The 15,608-nt window shown below is 52.0% G+C and overlaps 1 protein-coding gene across 1 annotated transcript in view; it reads right to left on the reverse strand.

Annotated features, from left to right (window-relative positions):
• Positions 1 to 62: 62 nt before the first annotated feature.
• NISCH (nischarin) overlaps positions 63 to 15,608 on the reverse strand; it is a 63,759-nt gene continuing 48,213 nt past the window's right edge. Inside the window, exons 16-21 of the mRNA XM_043886616.1 lie at positions 6,021 to 7,427; positions 3,930 to 4,314; positions 3,324 to 3,480; positions 2,720 to 2,848; positions 2,031 to 2,192; positions 63 to 1,299 (exon numbers count right to left, since the gene is read on the reverse strand). Coding sequence (XP_043742551.1) covers positions 689 to 1,299; positions 2,031 to 2,192; positions 2,720 to 2,848; positions 3,324 to 3,480; positions 3,930 to 4,314; positions 6,021 to 7,427 — 2,851 coding nt within the window. The 3' untranslated portion in view covers positions 63 to 688. The remainder of the gene's footprint in view (positions 1,300 to 2,030; positions 2,193 to 2,719; positions 2,849 to 3,323; positions 3,481 to 3,929; positions 4,315 to 6,020; positions 7,428 to 15,608) is intronic.

The following is a 15,608-nucleotide window of genomic DNA, read 5'->3' on the forward strand; positions in this document are numbered from 1 at the left end:
ACCATGCCCTGCACCAATGCCCTGCTGGGACCCTAGTGGCCCTTGAAATAAAAGACCCAGACTGTGTCAAACTTGGCTTTACTGGAATAGAGAAAATAGGCAACAGGAATCACACTTGGTGCTGGCAGCTCTAGGTCCCCTGCCCCCAGCCCTCTCAGCCCCAGGGCCTGGCAGCCTCCGCCCCCATGGGGCTCTCCCGCTAGTCTGGACCAGGAGAGGCCTCCCCTCTGGAAAACTGTGTGGGGTGGGAGCCTTCAATGTGCATTTCACTGTCAGCTTCATAATTAGCAGCAAATGTCCACAATGACAGCAACAGCAACAAGACTGGACTTGACATCTCAGGAAAGGACGCGCAGAAGAGTAAACCAGACCCACGGCGCCACAGATTAACAGCAGTCTCACGACAGAAGACACGACACTGGCGTGCCCGGCCACACAGCACGAGGGGCAGGCGACAGATCTGCGGGAGGCTGGCAGCGCATGGAGGCCCTGGGGGGGCCAGCGCTCTCACTCCCAAGATTAGAAAGAATCGACTGAACACAGGTGTCACATTCTCTGGGAGGACAGTCAAACGAAAGAATCGAAAGAGAGCACATTTTAAAAACAGTGAAGATGGCCTGCTTCCCGGCCCTGGGTGGACACCGGGCCAGACACGGCGGGCAGCAAGGGCCAGCCCACCCGGGCGGGCCTAGCCGGTGAGCTCCACGGGCAGCTCCCGGCCACACAGGGCCTCCCACTGACGGGCCAACAGCGAGATGAGCTTCTCTCGGCTCTCGGCGCTGGGGACAAACACCTGCCACTGGACCTCACGGCCCTGGCCGCCTCCGGCCAGGCCACCTGGCACCTCCCCGAAGTGGTCCAGGGTGACGTTGCCCATGAGGTCGTGGCCCTGCACATCATCAAAGACCAGGGTGAGGGCCTGCGGGTATGTCTGGTAGCCCATGAGCACGCGGTCCAGGTCCCGGACGCGGCGCCCGTCGTCCAGCCGGTACCGGTCCCTCTGTGGCGGCTCTTTGGCGAACTCGGGCAGCGGGTAGTGGACAAAGTCCTCGTCCAGGAGGAAGATCTCAGCGCTGGTGAGCAGGAGCGTTTTGGGGCGCAGCAAGCCCCTGTAGCGCCCTGGCTGCGGTGAGCCCACCTGGAAGGCCTGCACATACAGCAGGATGCTGAGGGCCGGCGCCTTCTCTGGGGCAGCCATCTTCTGGGCCACAGTGAACGTCAGGTCTCCGACCTCCTCCTCGCTGGGGTAGGTGAACTTGACGCGGCTCGAGTGGATCAGCTCATAGTTCTCCATCTTCCCTGAAGAGAGAGATGCCACCAGGGCTGCAGGCTGGAACTGGCCTGTGGTGGTGCTGGGCTCACCAGCAGCCCCAAGGCCCCCAGAGACGGCAGCATGAGTCACATGACCGTCAGAAGCAGGAGAGAGTGATCCAAGCCCCACCCCCGCTCGGTCTGAGACCCTCAGGCCAGCAGCTCAGAGCAGGGCAGACAGAAATGCACCTGCTGAATGGCTGTGGATTTGCTGGCACAGAGACTCTGCCATGGAAAAGTCCATGGAGGGCTTCCTTGGTGGTCCAGTGGTTCAGAAACCGCTTTGCAATAATGCAGGGGACACTGGTTCGAACTCTGGTTCAGGGAGATTGATTTCACATGCCATGGAGCCTGGGCCCACAGCTACAAAGCCTGCACTCTGGAGCCCATGAGCCACAATTACGGAGCCCACACACTGCCACTACAGAAGCCCACGCAACAAGAGCCCACGCTGCGCAACAGGAGAAGCCACTGCAGTGGGAAGCCCACACACCAGGACAAGAGAGCCTCTGCTCACCACAACCAGAGAAAGCCTGCGTGCAGCAACAGAGATCCATGACAGCCTGACAGCCAAAAAAAACCCCAAACCATGGGAAACTCTAGCTGACTAAGCAGGAAGAGAGAGCTAGGAGCAGAGAGGCTGCTGGGGCGCAGGGACGCTGTCCTGGGGCCTGCTACAGCCCTCAGGGTCGGCAAGAGACCTGAGCTGGGCGGGGTACCTGTGGTCTTGTTTCCAAACTCAGAATAGAAGTCTCTGTCCACAGGCTCAGGTGAGGGTGTGCGCTCGAGCAAGGACAGCACAGCCATGAGGTGCTGGAGGAAGCGGTGAGTCAGGTAGCTGTCCCGTGTCAGGCAGGTAACCACCTGCGCCGCGCAGGGGCCTGCAAGAGAGGCACAGCCATGACCGCAGGTCGCCGCTCCCCCGGCCCCGGCCCACCCCTGCAGTCTTCTCCAGTCTCCGGCAGGTCAGCCTGGACCTGAGGACCACAGAGCCGGGGCCAGGAGAGCCCACGTGGGGAAGCATCACGGGGCCTGGGGAGACAGCCGTTTCTCAGGCCGGAAGGGCTGTGACATTTTTCTGGAAGGGGATACAGAGGCATTAGGGAAAGAGCTTAGCTTTCTCTCTTCAGGAAGTATGAATCAGACACATCCTGCCCGAGAGCCCAGGGCCCACTCTGCCCGCCCACCCAGCACTTCGCAGCCTCGGCCCCTGGCCTCCCGCTCCAAGTCCTGGGGGTGAGTTCTGCTCTCTCAGCAGTTCCTGAAGCGGCTTCCTCCCGCTCCGGTGAACTGGCCTGTGAGCAGACACATAACTCTGCCTGCAATAATGCACCCGTGTGTGAAGGTGGAAGCCTGCTGGGGACACTGGCCTTCACCCAAAACAGGACAAAGCAGAGTGGCCACTCACCCGTCAGCCGGAAATACTGGTCGAAAAGCCCAACGTTGACTACCTGCAGGTCGCTGAGTTTCAAAACAAAGCACTGAGAAATGTGGAAGGGGCTGTTGTTGTAGTCGGTGTTTTTCTGATGCCAGAAATCTGTGATAGGGAGAAAGGGACCGAATGTGGTGGTGGCTTCTAGGTACGCAGCTGCCTGGAGCAGGAAAGGGCCCCCTTGATGGCCTGGCCTGCCGAGGCCTGGCAAGAAGCCACCATCGCCTCTGCACACACAAGACCTCATGGGAAATGTGTTCTACAGTCTGAGCGTGCCTGGTGTGCTGGACACACCAGGAGTCCTAGGACAGCCCGCTGGCTGAGGAATCCACCGAAGCCCCAAGGAGCAGAGGCTGCCCAACCTCCCTGGTCACGCTTGGGTCCCAGTCCCTCAGGGGCCTGGCTGGGTGCATTCACACCTGGCTTTACATCCCTTCTGCCAGCTCCAGAAGCAAAGTGCTGACATCACCCGCCTCCCTCTGAAGAGTCTCAGCCCCGTGCAGCCAAACCACTGCTTCCTCAGGTCGCACAGGGGTCCGGAGACAGCAGCCCTCCTGCCCCCTCGGGCCCCAGTGCCCACCCTGCAGCGGCTCCGAGAAGTAGCGGCGGAGGCCGTCATGCAGCACGAAGTACACGGCCTTGGTAGACAGCAGCACGCAGGCGGTCACCTCCAGCCCCGGCGTCTGGTAGAACACCACCGATGACCACAGGAGGTGCCGCAGCTCCTCGTTTTCCACCTGGACACAGAGGGGCCGGTTGGGGCTGCAGGACAGCAGGTGACCAGGGTGTGCGGCTCCTCCTCCAGGTTTCTGGGAAGGGGCTTCCACCAGCCCCACTGGCTGGTGACCTGCTGCCCCGGGGTGGCATGGGACTCTACCGCGTCTTGTCAACGAATGTATAAATACAGGAGAGAGGAGGTGAGCGGGGGATGGTATGCGGTAGGGTCTGCCCAGGGACCGAGGCGGGGGGAGGCACAGGCCACAGGGGGAGGCAGCGATGCGGGGGACAACTGGCCAGGGGAGGGCAGTCCGGGTCCTCCCTACTCAGGTTCTCAAAACTGTGAAGAGCTGAAGCTGGGGAAAAGCCAGCACAGAGAAGGCTGGGAACCCAAAGCTGAGCCCAAGGCGAGCCTGCTGCAGCTCCGGGGCAACCGAGCCACCTTCCTCCACAGGTGTGCCAGCCCTACCTCGGCAATGCTGCTGTGGAAGAACTCGACCACGGCCCGTCCACGCAGGCTGGCGATGTGCTGGAGAGACGGGCAGGCGGGCAGGTGTGACGGGATCTGATTGTCCTCCGACGTGGACCGGATCAGGGGCTCACTTGGGTACTGTGCAGGGGCCTCTGCTTGGGCCAGGGCCTCCACTGAGGCTGAGGCCTCTGCTGGGATCTCTGCTGAGGCCTCAGCCTCCGCGGGGACCTCCACTGGAACCAGAGCTGGCACTGAGGCCTCTGCTGGAGCTGGGGCCTTTGCTGGGCTGGGGGCTGAGGCCTCTCCTGGAGTGAGAGCTGGGACCTCCGCCAGGGCCGGGGCTGCAGTCTCTGCTGGAGCATCTTGGAGATTCTGGTCACCGCTACATATCCCAATTCCCCCCAGAAACACCACATTAACATGCGGGCCCCAAATGCAGACACCCAGTCCACGTGAGCCTCAGCGTGAGGGGACCACGTGCACCACACACCACCTCTGGGGCCAGCTGGGGATCTCAGCTTGGTTCCTCATGGCAAGAGCAAAGGGAAAGATACCCAGGCCCCTGCTCTTGGGAGGGAGATGGGAGGACGGACCAAGGCTGAGACAGGCAGCTGTGACCCACGGGCTGAAACATCATTCTGAAAAGGTGGCAGAGGTATCACAATGCCACTCCAGAGTCCAGAGTGTGGACCAAGGTGCCCAGGGCTGGGAGCTTGGGGCACATGCAGTTGAGAAAGAAAAACTCAACCTTTCCTCAATCTGCCTTTGAGGCCTCCTCAGGTGTCCCAGGATCTCACCCACCTTGGCCACCACTGCATGTAGCCACACTGGATTTTCCCCCGACTGTTCCAAGCACCAGGTCCAACAACACTCAGAAAGAATCCTCGTATATGTTGGGAGCCCCCTGCAACCAGCCTACACACCCACAAGCCCAGGCTCATGTCAGTGGGGAGTCCTGGATATCATCCTCTCAATCGAACAGCTGTCTGTTGAAAGAGATCCCTGGGGCCCTGATCTGGCACGGGGCCAAATCCCCCCAAGCCTCCCAGGCTCTCCTCCTGCTGGCCTGGGGCAGACACGCATCTGCGGGGTGAAGCAGGGTGCCTGCTTTCTGTGTGCAGTCCCCGCTGTGGGCAAGGTCCGGCCGGGTTTGGGGGCGGCAGGGAAACAAGACAAGGTGTCCCCATCTGAAGCCCCATCGTGGGGGCAGGGAGGCGGAGAGACAGCCTCGCGAGGCCCTCTGGCACAAGCAGCTCCCCGAAGCCCCATCATACATGAAGCTGGAGGAAGTCACAGGAGAAAGGGGCACCCTGAAGGGCACATGGAGCCTCTTGAGCCCGAGGCAGGGATGAACCGTGGGTGTGACCACAGTCCCCCTCACAGGCTACTCTACCCCAAGCCCAGGCAGCTCTGAGGGGAGCCGGCTCAGCAGCAGGAGCAGGGGAAGGAGGGAAAAGTGAAGACGACAAACACAGGGATGCGAATTCCTCCTCTCTCTGCACCTCAGTCTCCCCCAGAAGAGCAGGAGCTCTGCACAAAGTGACCACCCCGCTTACACACTCAGACCTTGCTGCTCTCAGCCAACAGGTTCCTCTGGAAGGGTCTCACAAAATTACACAGAGTGGGCCCCTGAGCAACCCGGGTCCTCCTGAGGAGGAAGGAGTGTACGGCTCACCAAAGGGTAAGGCTTGAAGCTGGGGGTCAGCAGCAGGCAGTGCCAGCAGCAGCTCCCCCAGCCCAGCTCAGAAAGCCAACCACGGGACTGGGAGCCCAGGGGCGAGGGGACACGGGTGAGGCCTAGAGGCCATGCTTGGGCCCAGTGGGGAGGGCCAGGCAAGGTGGGAGCAGAAGCCTGGAGGCCCAGCCACGCAGGGCTCTAAGTGGCAGAGAACTGGGCCCCTTACAGGCCCAGTGTCCTTCCACAGAGAAGGACCTCTCCTGGAGCCTGGGAGATAAGGAGCAGCCCAGAACCAAGCCTGAGGGAGCCAAGGGCAATGCTGACGGGGGTGAGAGACCCGGGTATGTGAGTGGAGTGGTCTCAGCCAGCCCCCTGGCCCCTGGCCCCCAGAAGCCCGTGCTCGGTCTCACCTGGCCCTGCCCTCGGCAGGCTGGCCATCCACGAGGGGGCTCTGAGGCCCGCCCCCGGTTCCAGGGGTCTTGGCGATGACCACGGTCTTCAGGTCCTGCAGCGAGGCCCGCAGCTGGTTGTAGATGCGCAGGAAATGGAACTTCTCGTGGGGCAGCACGAAGATGGCGGTGACGAAGCGGTAGCCCACGAGCAGCTCGAGCACGTGGCCGTCCGCGAAGGCGCCCCGCGGCTGGGTGCAGCTGCGCGTGGGGTCCAGCAGCACGGTGGAGAGCGGCACGCGGCTGAGCTTGAAGCTGTTGCGGTTGCGGCAGTTGTGGGTGCCCCGGTTGGGCATGGGGTTGAAGTCGGCCTTGATGACGTTGAGGTGCTGGGGCGTGAGCAGCAGCCAGTAGGGGATGGCGGCGGACTTGACGGCCTCGGAGGGCGCGCAGCAGGAGCGCCGCACGGCCGAGCAGAGGGTGCAGCTGGCCCACTCGATGTTGCCCGAGTAGTCCCCGGCGGCTGTCTGCACCATGCGCTTGTCGCTGTAGACCAGGTAGACGGGAAAGCAGCCCTGGCTGCACTCCTGGCAGCCGCCCGCCACCTTGTAGAAGGTGAGCAGCTGGCGCAGGAACTCCTGCAGGCTGGTGTGGCTGCCGTAGAGCGCGGGGCTACACAGCATGGCCACGTGCTGCGGGGCGAAGCAGGCGCGCAGGTCGGCGTGGAACTCGTGCAGGTGGGCGGCGTCCGAGATGATGAAGAGCGTGTTCTCGCTGTGCCGCACCTTCAGCACCAGGCACAGCTCCGGCATGAGGAAGCCGAACTCGGTGAGGTCGCCGTGCGGGAAGCAGAACACGAAGCGCAGCGAGGACAGGATGTGCTGGCTGCTGCCCCGCGACTCCTGGTGTGGGATCTCGAAGACGGCGATGCCGAAGTCAGTGAGCACGAGGCAGGCGGCGAACTGGCGGATGCCGCCCTGCACGTGGATCAGGAAGCACCAGAGCACCTTGAGGATGCGGATGCGCTCCAGCAGGAAATCCTCGTCTGCGCCCAGCGCCCACTCCAGAGCCAGGCGCTCCTCCTCAGCCTCCTCCTCCTCCTCCTCTTCCTCCTCTTCTTCCTCTTCCTCGCCTGGCCCACCCTCCTCCTCTTCCTCTGCGTCCGGGGGCCCCATTTCAAAGTAGCGGTTCTCAGCAACCTCCTCCTCCTCCTCCTCCTCCTCGCCCTGCTCCCCCTGGCCCTCCTCTCGCTGGTTGGCGGCCTCGATCCAAGCCGGGAGCTGCCGCTCGATAGCCTGCCGGATGAGCGTGCTCAGGCGCTGGATGAAGTCCTGGTTGGTGGCAGTGTAGCCAATGCAGGTGAAGGGCAGGAAGATGATCTGGCCAGACCCAGGCACCACCTGGACCTCTGGCTCTGCGTGCTCGGGGCTGTGTGGGGAGAGGCCAGGTCAGTGGCATGCTGGGCTGGGATGCCCCCACCTCCCACATCCAGATTCTGCTGCTGTCCCCCTGGTCTTGAGGAACCAATGCATGGGTCTCACAAGCATCCTAACCAAGCCTGCTCCTAGCAAGCACCCTGATAGGGAGCTGAAGTGCTGGAAGGCTGGGACAGCCACACTTCCAAGGGCCCAGACCACAGGCATTCAGTGCAATCCTGCCCACGTCATGAAGATGTGTCTCAGTCCTATAGACACTGGCCACAAGCCCCAAAGGCAATGAGTGCTCAAGGGCGTGGACTAACTTGACAAACAGTTTCCTTCAGGGGAACCCAGTGACCTTGAGAGGGGTAGGGAGTGGGATAGGTGGGTCTGAGGACCTTCACATTTAAATTCAAGCTCCTCCAGAGATAGGCAATCTACCCGAGAAAGAATTCATAGTAACAGTAAAAATGATTCAAAGTCTCAGAAAAAGAATGGAGGCACAGACCAAGAGGATACAAGAAATGTTTAACAAAGAGACAGAAGGTTAAAAGAACAGAGAGATGAATAATACAATAAGTGAAAGGAAAAATACACTAGAAAAAAATCAATAGCAAAATAACTGAGGCAGAAGAATGAGTAAGTGAGCTGGAAGACAGAGAAGTGGAAATCACTGCCACAGAACAGAACAAAGAAAATGGAAATTGCTGCCACAGGACAGAATAAAGTAAAAAGAATGAAGAGAAATAAGAAATGTCTTAGAGACCTCTGGGACAACACTAAACATACCAACATCCACATTATAGGGTTCCAGAAGAAAAAGAGACAGGGAGAGGGCCTGAGAAAACATTTGAAGAGATTATAGCCAAAAACTTCCCTAAAATGGGAAAGGAAACAGTCATTCAAGTCCAGGAAGTGCAGAGTTCCATACAGGATAAACCCAAGGAGGAACATGCTAAAACACATATTAGTCAAATTGACAAAAGTCAAATACAAAGAAAAAATATTAAAATCAAAAGGGAAAAGTAACGAATAACACACAAGGAAATCCCCATAAGGTTATCAGATGGTTTTTCAGCAGAAACTGCAAGCCAGAAGAGAGTGGCAAAATATATTTAAAGTGATGAAAGAGATAAACCTACAATCAAGAATACTCTACCCAGTAAGGTTTTCATTCAGATTCAGAGAAATCAAAAGTTTTACAGATGAGCAAAAATTAAGAGAATACAACACCACCAAACTAGCCTTACAACAAATGCTGAAGGAACTTTTGGGGGCAGGGGTGGGGGGCGGGGCAGATGGTAAACTGTAAAGAACACACCTGCCAATGCAGAGTTCGATCCCTGGGTCAGGAAGATTGCCTGGAGGGGGACATGGCAACCCACTCTAGTACTCTTGCCTGGAGAATCCCATGAATAGGGGAGCCTGGTAGGCTACAGTCCACAGGGTCGCAAAGAACTGGACATGACCAAAGCAACTTAGCATGCACGCACGCGCACACACACACACACACATGCCATCGGGGATGGGGGTGGGGAGGCCAAAACTAGAAACAAGAAAAGCACAATTGGGAAAGCTCAACAATAAAGGCAAACATGAAGTAATAGTAGGAAACCATCCACACACAAATATCATATCAAAATCAGCAACCACGAGGGGAGTACAAATACAGGAAATCAGAATTACTCTTGAAATCAAGAGACCAGCAACTTAAAACCACCATGCACAAAGACTGCTATAGCAAAATCTCAAGGGGGACTTCCCTGGTGGTCGAGTGGTTAAGAATCTGCCTTGCAATGCAAGGGACTCGGGTTTGATCCCTCCTCGGGGAACTAGGATCCCACATTCCACACAGTGATTGAGACTGAGTGCCACAATGAAAGTTCCCATGGCCCACAACAAGGGTGCCACAAGCCCCAACGGGTGCAGCCAAAGTACAAACACAAAAGAATCCAAACCTCATGGGAACTGCAACCAAAAATCTGTAACAGATACACAAACAAAAAAGAAAAAGGCAACTCAAACACAACACTAAAGATAGTCATCAAACCACAAGAGAACAAAAGAAGACCAACAAAAACAAATCCTAATCAATTAAGAAAAATGGCAATAAGAGCATGTATTATCAATAATTACCTTAAATGTAAAATTTAAATAAATGCTCCAAACAAAAGGCACAAACTGGCTGAATGGATACAAAATAAGACCCATATATATGCTGTCTACAAGAGACCCATCAGACTTAGGGACACATACAGACTGAAAGTGAGGGGATAGAAAAAGATATTCCATGCAAATGGAAATCAAAAGAAAGCTGAAATAGCAATATACATATCAGACAAAACAGACCTTAAAATAACAACTGTTACAAGAGATAAGGAAATGGGATTTCCCTGGTGGTCAAGTGGCTAACCCTCACTCTCAACACAAGGCTTGGGGTTTGATCCCTGGTCAGAAAACTAGATCCAACAGACAAAGAGTTTGTATGCTGCAACTAAAGATCACGCAGGATACAACAAAGATCAAAGATTCTATGTGCTGTACCTAAGAGCTGGTGTAGCCAAGTAAATACATAAATATTAAAAAGACAAGGAAGGACACTACATATTGATCAAGGGATCAATCCAAGAAGACACAACAATTTCAAGTACATGTATGTACCCAATACAGGAGCACCTCAGTATAAACATAAAACAAATGCTAATGGTCATAAGGGCTTCTGTGGTGGCTCTGCTGGTAAAGAAGGGGGAAATCAACAGTAATATAATAATAGCAGGAAACTCAACGGACAGATCATCCAGACAGAAAATCAATAAAGAAACACCAGCCTTAAAGATACATTAGACTAGATGGACTTAACTAATATTTATAGGGCATTCCATTTGAAAACAGCATACACTTTCTTTTCAAGCACACATAGAACATTCTACAGGACAGATCCTGTCTTTGGCCACAAATCAAGCCTCAGTAAATTCAAGAAAACTAAAATCACACCAACTATCTTTTCCAACCACAATGCTGTAAGATTATAAATCAAATACAAGAAAAAAAAACAACTGCAAACCCCCACAAACATATGGAGGTTAAACAATATGTTATGAAATAGCCAATGAATCACTAAAGAAATCAAAGAAGAAATAAAAAATACCTAGAGACAAATGAAAATGAAAACATGACAATCCAAAACCTATGGGATCCAGCAAAAGCAGTTCTAAGAGGGAAGTTGACAGCAATACAATCTTACCTCAGGACACAAGAAAAATCTCAAATAAACAACCTAACTGCAGGACTTCCCTGGTGGTCCAATGATTAACAACCCACCTACCAATGCAGGGAACATGGGTTCAATCGCTGGTCCAGGAAGATCTCACATGCCACACAGCAACTAAGCCTGTGTGCTACAACTACTCAGCCTGAACTCTAGAACGCATGCTCCCCAACAAGAGAAGCCACGTCGATCAGAAGCCCATGCACTGCAGTTAGAGAGTAATCCCCACTCACCGCAACTAGAGAAAGCCTGCGCACAGCAAAGACCTAGAAGGGTCTCTCTCTCACACACACACAAGCCTGTGCCTAACAAACACCAAGGACAATCACACACACACACACACCCCACCTATAGGAACTAGAGAAAGAACAAACTCCAAAGTCAGTAGAAGGAGTTAAATTATATTGAACAGAGCAGAAATAAATGAAATAGAAATGAATAAAACAATTGGAAAGATCAATGAAACTAAAAGCTGATCCTGTGAAAAGATGAACAAAACTGATAAACCTTTTAATTCATTGGGAGAAAAGAAAAGGAGAGGGCTCAAATTAAAAAAACCAGAAGTGGGGACTTCTGCGGTGGTACAATGGATAAGAATCTGCCTGCCAGTGCAAGGGGACACTGGGTTGATCCCTTGTCCAGGAAGATTCCACATGCCGCGGAGAAACCAAGCCCATGTGCCACAACCACTGAGCCCACGAGCAGCAAACACCAAAGCCAGCACATGCACCAGGGCCCACAAGCCACAACTACTGAGCTCGTGTGCTGCAATGACTGGACCTGCGTGCCCTGGAGCCCACACGCAGCAACTGCTGAGTCCAGGGGCTGCAATGACTGAAGCCCATGCACCCAGAGCCTGTGCTATGCAACACTGCACAGTGAGAAGCCACCGCAATGACCACAACGAAGAGAAGTCCCGGCTCACCACAACGAGAGAAAGCACGTATGCGGCAATGAAGACACAGCACCCCAAAATTAAAATTATTTTTAAAAAAAGTAGGAACGAAAAAGGATGTTACAACTGACACCATGGACATACAAAGGATCGTAAGCGTATGAGCAACTATGGGGGGCTTCCCTGGTAGCTCAGCTGGTAAAGAATCCACCTGCAATGCAGGAGACCCAGGTTCAATTCCTGGGTCAGCAATATGCACTGGAGAAGGGATAGGCTATCCACTCCAATATCCTTGGGCTTCCCTGGTAGCTCAGACCGTAAAGAATCTGCAATGCGAGAGAATGGGGTTTGATCCCTGGGTTGGGAAGATCCCGTGGAGACAGAAACAGCTAGCCACTCCAGTACTCCTGCCTGGAGAATTCCACGGACAGAGGAGCCTGGCAGGTTACAGTGTACGGAGTTGCCAAGAGGCGGATACAACTGAGCAACTTTCACAAGCAACCATACACCAATAAAACGGACAACCTAGAAGAAATAGACAAATTCTTAGAAAGGTACAACTTTTCAAGATTGAACCAGGAAGAAATAGAAAATAGAAACAGACCAATCACAAGTACTAAAATTGAAACTGATTCAAAAACTTCCAATAAACAAAAGTCCAAGACCAGACAGCTTCACAGGAGAATTTTATTAAACATTTACACAACAGTTAACACCTATCCCTCTGATATTCTTCCAAAAAAGTGCAGAAGAAGGAACACTCCCAAGCTCATTCTATGAGGCCACCATCACCCTGATGCCAAAACCAAAGATATCACAAAAAAAGAAAATTATAGAACTTCCTTGGTGGTCCAGGGGTCAAGAATCCATCCTGCAATGCGGGGGACACAGGTTCAATCCTTGGTAAGGGAACTAAGACCCCACATGCTGGAGCAACTGACCCCACGGACTGCAAATACTGAGCTTGCACACAACTAGAGTCCATGGGCCACAATGAAAGATGCTGCACAACGCAACAAAGATCCTGCGTGCTACAACTAAGATGTCACGCAGCCAAATAAATAAACAGTAAAAAAAGAAAACTTAAAATAAATGAAAAAAAAAAAAAAAGAAAAATTAAGGGCCAATAACCCAGAGGCAAAAAAAAAAAACCAACTCAGCAAAACACTAGCAAACCAAGCCCAACAATGCAATGAAAGTTTCACACACCATGATCAAGTGGGATTTATTCCAGGGATGCAAAGGTTTTTCAATATAAACAAATCAACCGATGTGATACATCACATTAACAAACTGAAGAAGAAAAAAACCGTATGATCACCTTAACAGATGTAGAAAAAGTTTTTGACAAAATCCCACACACATTTATGGTTTAAAAAGAAAAAAAACTCTCCAGAAACTGGGCATCGAAGGAATCTACCTCAACAAAACAAAGACTGTATACAACAAACCCATAATTAACATCATTCTCAAAGGTGAAAAACTCAGAACATTTCCTCCAAGATCTCCTGATATCCACTCTTACCAATTTGACGGAACACAGATCTGGAGAGTGTAGTCACAGCAATCAGAGAAGAAAAAGAAATGAAATCCAAATTGAAAAGAGAAAGTAACACTGTCACTGACTGCAGATACACAGAAAATCCTAAAGACACTACCAGAAAACTACGAGAGCTCATCAATGAATCTGGTAAATCTGCAGGATAGAAAATTAACACCCAGAAATCTCTTGCATTCCTACACAGTAACAACGAAAGATCAGAAAACATTTTATTGGAGTATAACTGCTCCACAATGCTGTGTTAGCTTCTGCTGTAGAATGAATGAATCAGTTATCTGTATACATACATCCTCCTCACGCACCTCCCTCCCACCCCCGATCCCACCCATCTAGGTCATCACAGAGGACCAAGCTGAGCTCCCTGCGCTATACAGCAGGTTCACACTAGCTCTCTTTTAAATGCGGTAGCGTAAATATGTGAATCCTAATCTCCCAATTCATTCCACACTCCCCTTCCAGCCACCCTCCCACACCCACATCTGTGTCTCTAGTCCTGCCTGACAAATAGGTTCATCTGTACCATTCTTCTAGATTCCACATATATACATTATATACAATATTTATTTTTCTCTGACTTACTTCACGCTGTACATCTCCAAAACACAGAACAGCTCATGTAGCTCAAAACCAAACACACAATCAAACTATGGATAAAGACCTAAATTAACCTCTCTCCAATGAAGACATACAGATGGCCCAGAGGCACATGAAAAGATGCTCAACATCAGTAACTGACAGAGAAATGCAAATCAAAACTACAATCAGGTGGGAATTTCTGGTGGCCCAGTGGTTACAAATCTGACTTGCAATGCAGGCAATGTGTGTACAATCCCTGGTCCCACATGTCATGGAGGAACTACACCCATAAGCCAAAACTACTGAGCCCACACACTCCAGAGCCTGTAGGTCACAACTACTGAAGCCTGCATGCTCTGGAGCCCCCATGCCACAAGAAAGATCTCACGGGTCACAACTAAGGCAGTCAAATACATAAAGTAAAAAAGAAAAAAGCTACAATGAGGTATCACCTCACACAAGTCAGAATGGCTATCATCAAAAAAATCTATAAATAAATGCTACAGAGGGTGTGAAACAAAGGGAACCCTCTTGCACTGCTGGTGGGACTATAAATTGATACAGCTACTATGGAAAACAGTATGGAGATTCCTTGAAAAACTACGAATAAAACTACCATATGACCCAACAATCCCATTACTGGGCATACACCCTGAGAAAATCATAGCCCAAAGAGACACATGTACACCAAGGTTCACTGCAGCACTATTTACAACAGCAACCTAGATGTCCACTGACAGATGAATGGATCAAGAATTTGTGGTACACATACACAATGGAATATTGTTGTTGTTGTTTTAATCACTAAGTTGTATTTGATTCTTTTGCGACCCCATGATCTGTAGTCTGTCAAGATTCCTCTGTCCATGTGATTTCCCAGGCAAGAACACTGGAGTGGGTTGACTTCTTTCCAGAAGATCCTTCTCCAGGGGATCTTCCCAACCCAGGATTTGAACCTGAGTCTCCTGCACTGGCAGGCAGATTCTTTACCACTAAGCCACCAGGGAAGCTCCACAATGGAGTATTACTCAGCCATAAAAAATTTTTTTTGATGTTCTAGTGACGTGGATGAACCTAGAGCCTGTTACAGAGCAATGTTAAGTCAGAAAGAGAAAAATAAACATTGAACACTGACCTACATATGTGGGATCTAGAAAAATAGCACTGATAAACCTACCTGCAGGGCAGGAACAGAGATGCAGATAGAGAACAGGCCTGTGGACACACCAGGGGAAGGAGAGGATGGGATGGACTGAAAGAGCCGCACTGAAACATACATATTACCGTATGTAACAGTTAGTGGGAAGCTGCCGTATGATACACAGACAGAGTCCAACCCGTGCTGTGACGACCAAGAGGGGTGGGGCAAGGTCAGGGGGGCGAAGGGAGGTTTGAGAGGGAGGGGATCTATGTGTACTTATGGCTGATTCATGCCATTATATGGCAGAAACCAACACAACATTCATTGTAAAGTAACTATCCTCCAGTGGAAAATAAACTAAAAAAAAAGTCTTCTGGGATGTCCCTGGTGATCCAGTAGCTAAGACTTCACGCTCCCAAAGCTGGGGGTCCTGGGTTTGATCCCTGGTCGGGAATCTAGATCCCACATCCCACAAGTAACAGTTTGCATGACACAACTAAAAACTCCCCTGTGCTGCACTTGAAGAGCCCACACGCTGCAACGAAGATCAAACATCCTGCATTCCACAACCGAGACCCGGGCAACCAAATAAACAAACAGAATATTTTAAACCTGTATCTCTTGAAAAAAAAAAAAAAGTCTCTAAACAATAAATGCTTGTGAGGGTAAGGAGAAAAGGGAACCCTCCTACATTGTTGGCAGGAATATAAATTGTTACAGCCATTATGGAGAATGGTATAGAGGGTCTTT

The sequence above is a fragment of the Cervus elaphus genome, chromosome 24 (assembly GCF_910594005.1).
Source record: "Cervus elaphus chromosome 24, mCerEla1.1, whole genome shotgun sequence".
NCBI lineage: Eukaryota > Metazoa > Chordata > Mammalia > Artiodactyla > Cervidae > Cervus > Cervus elaphus.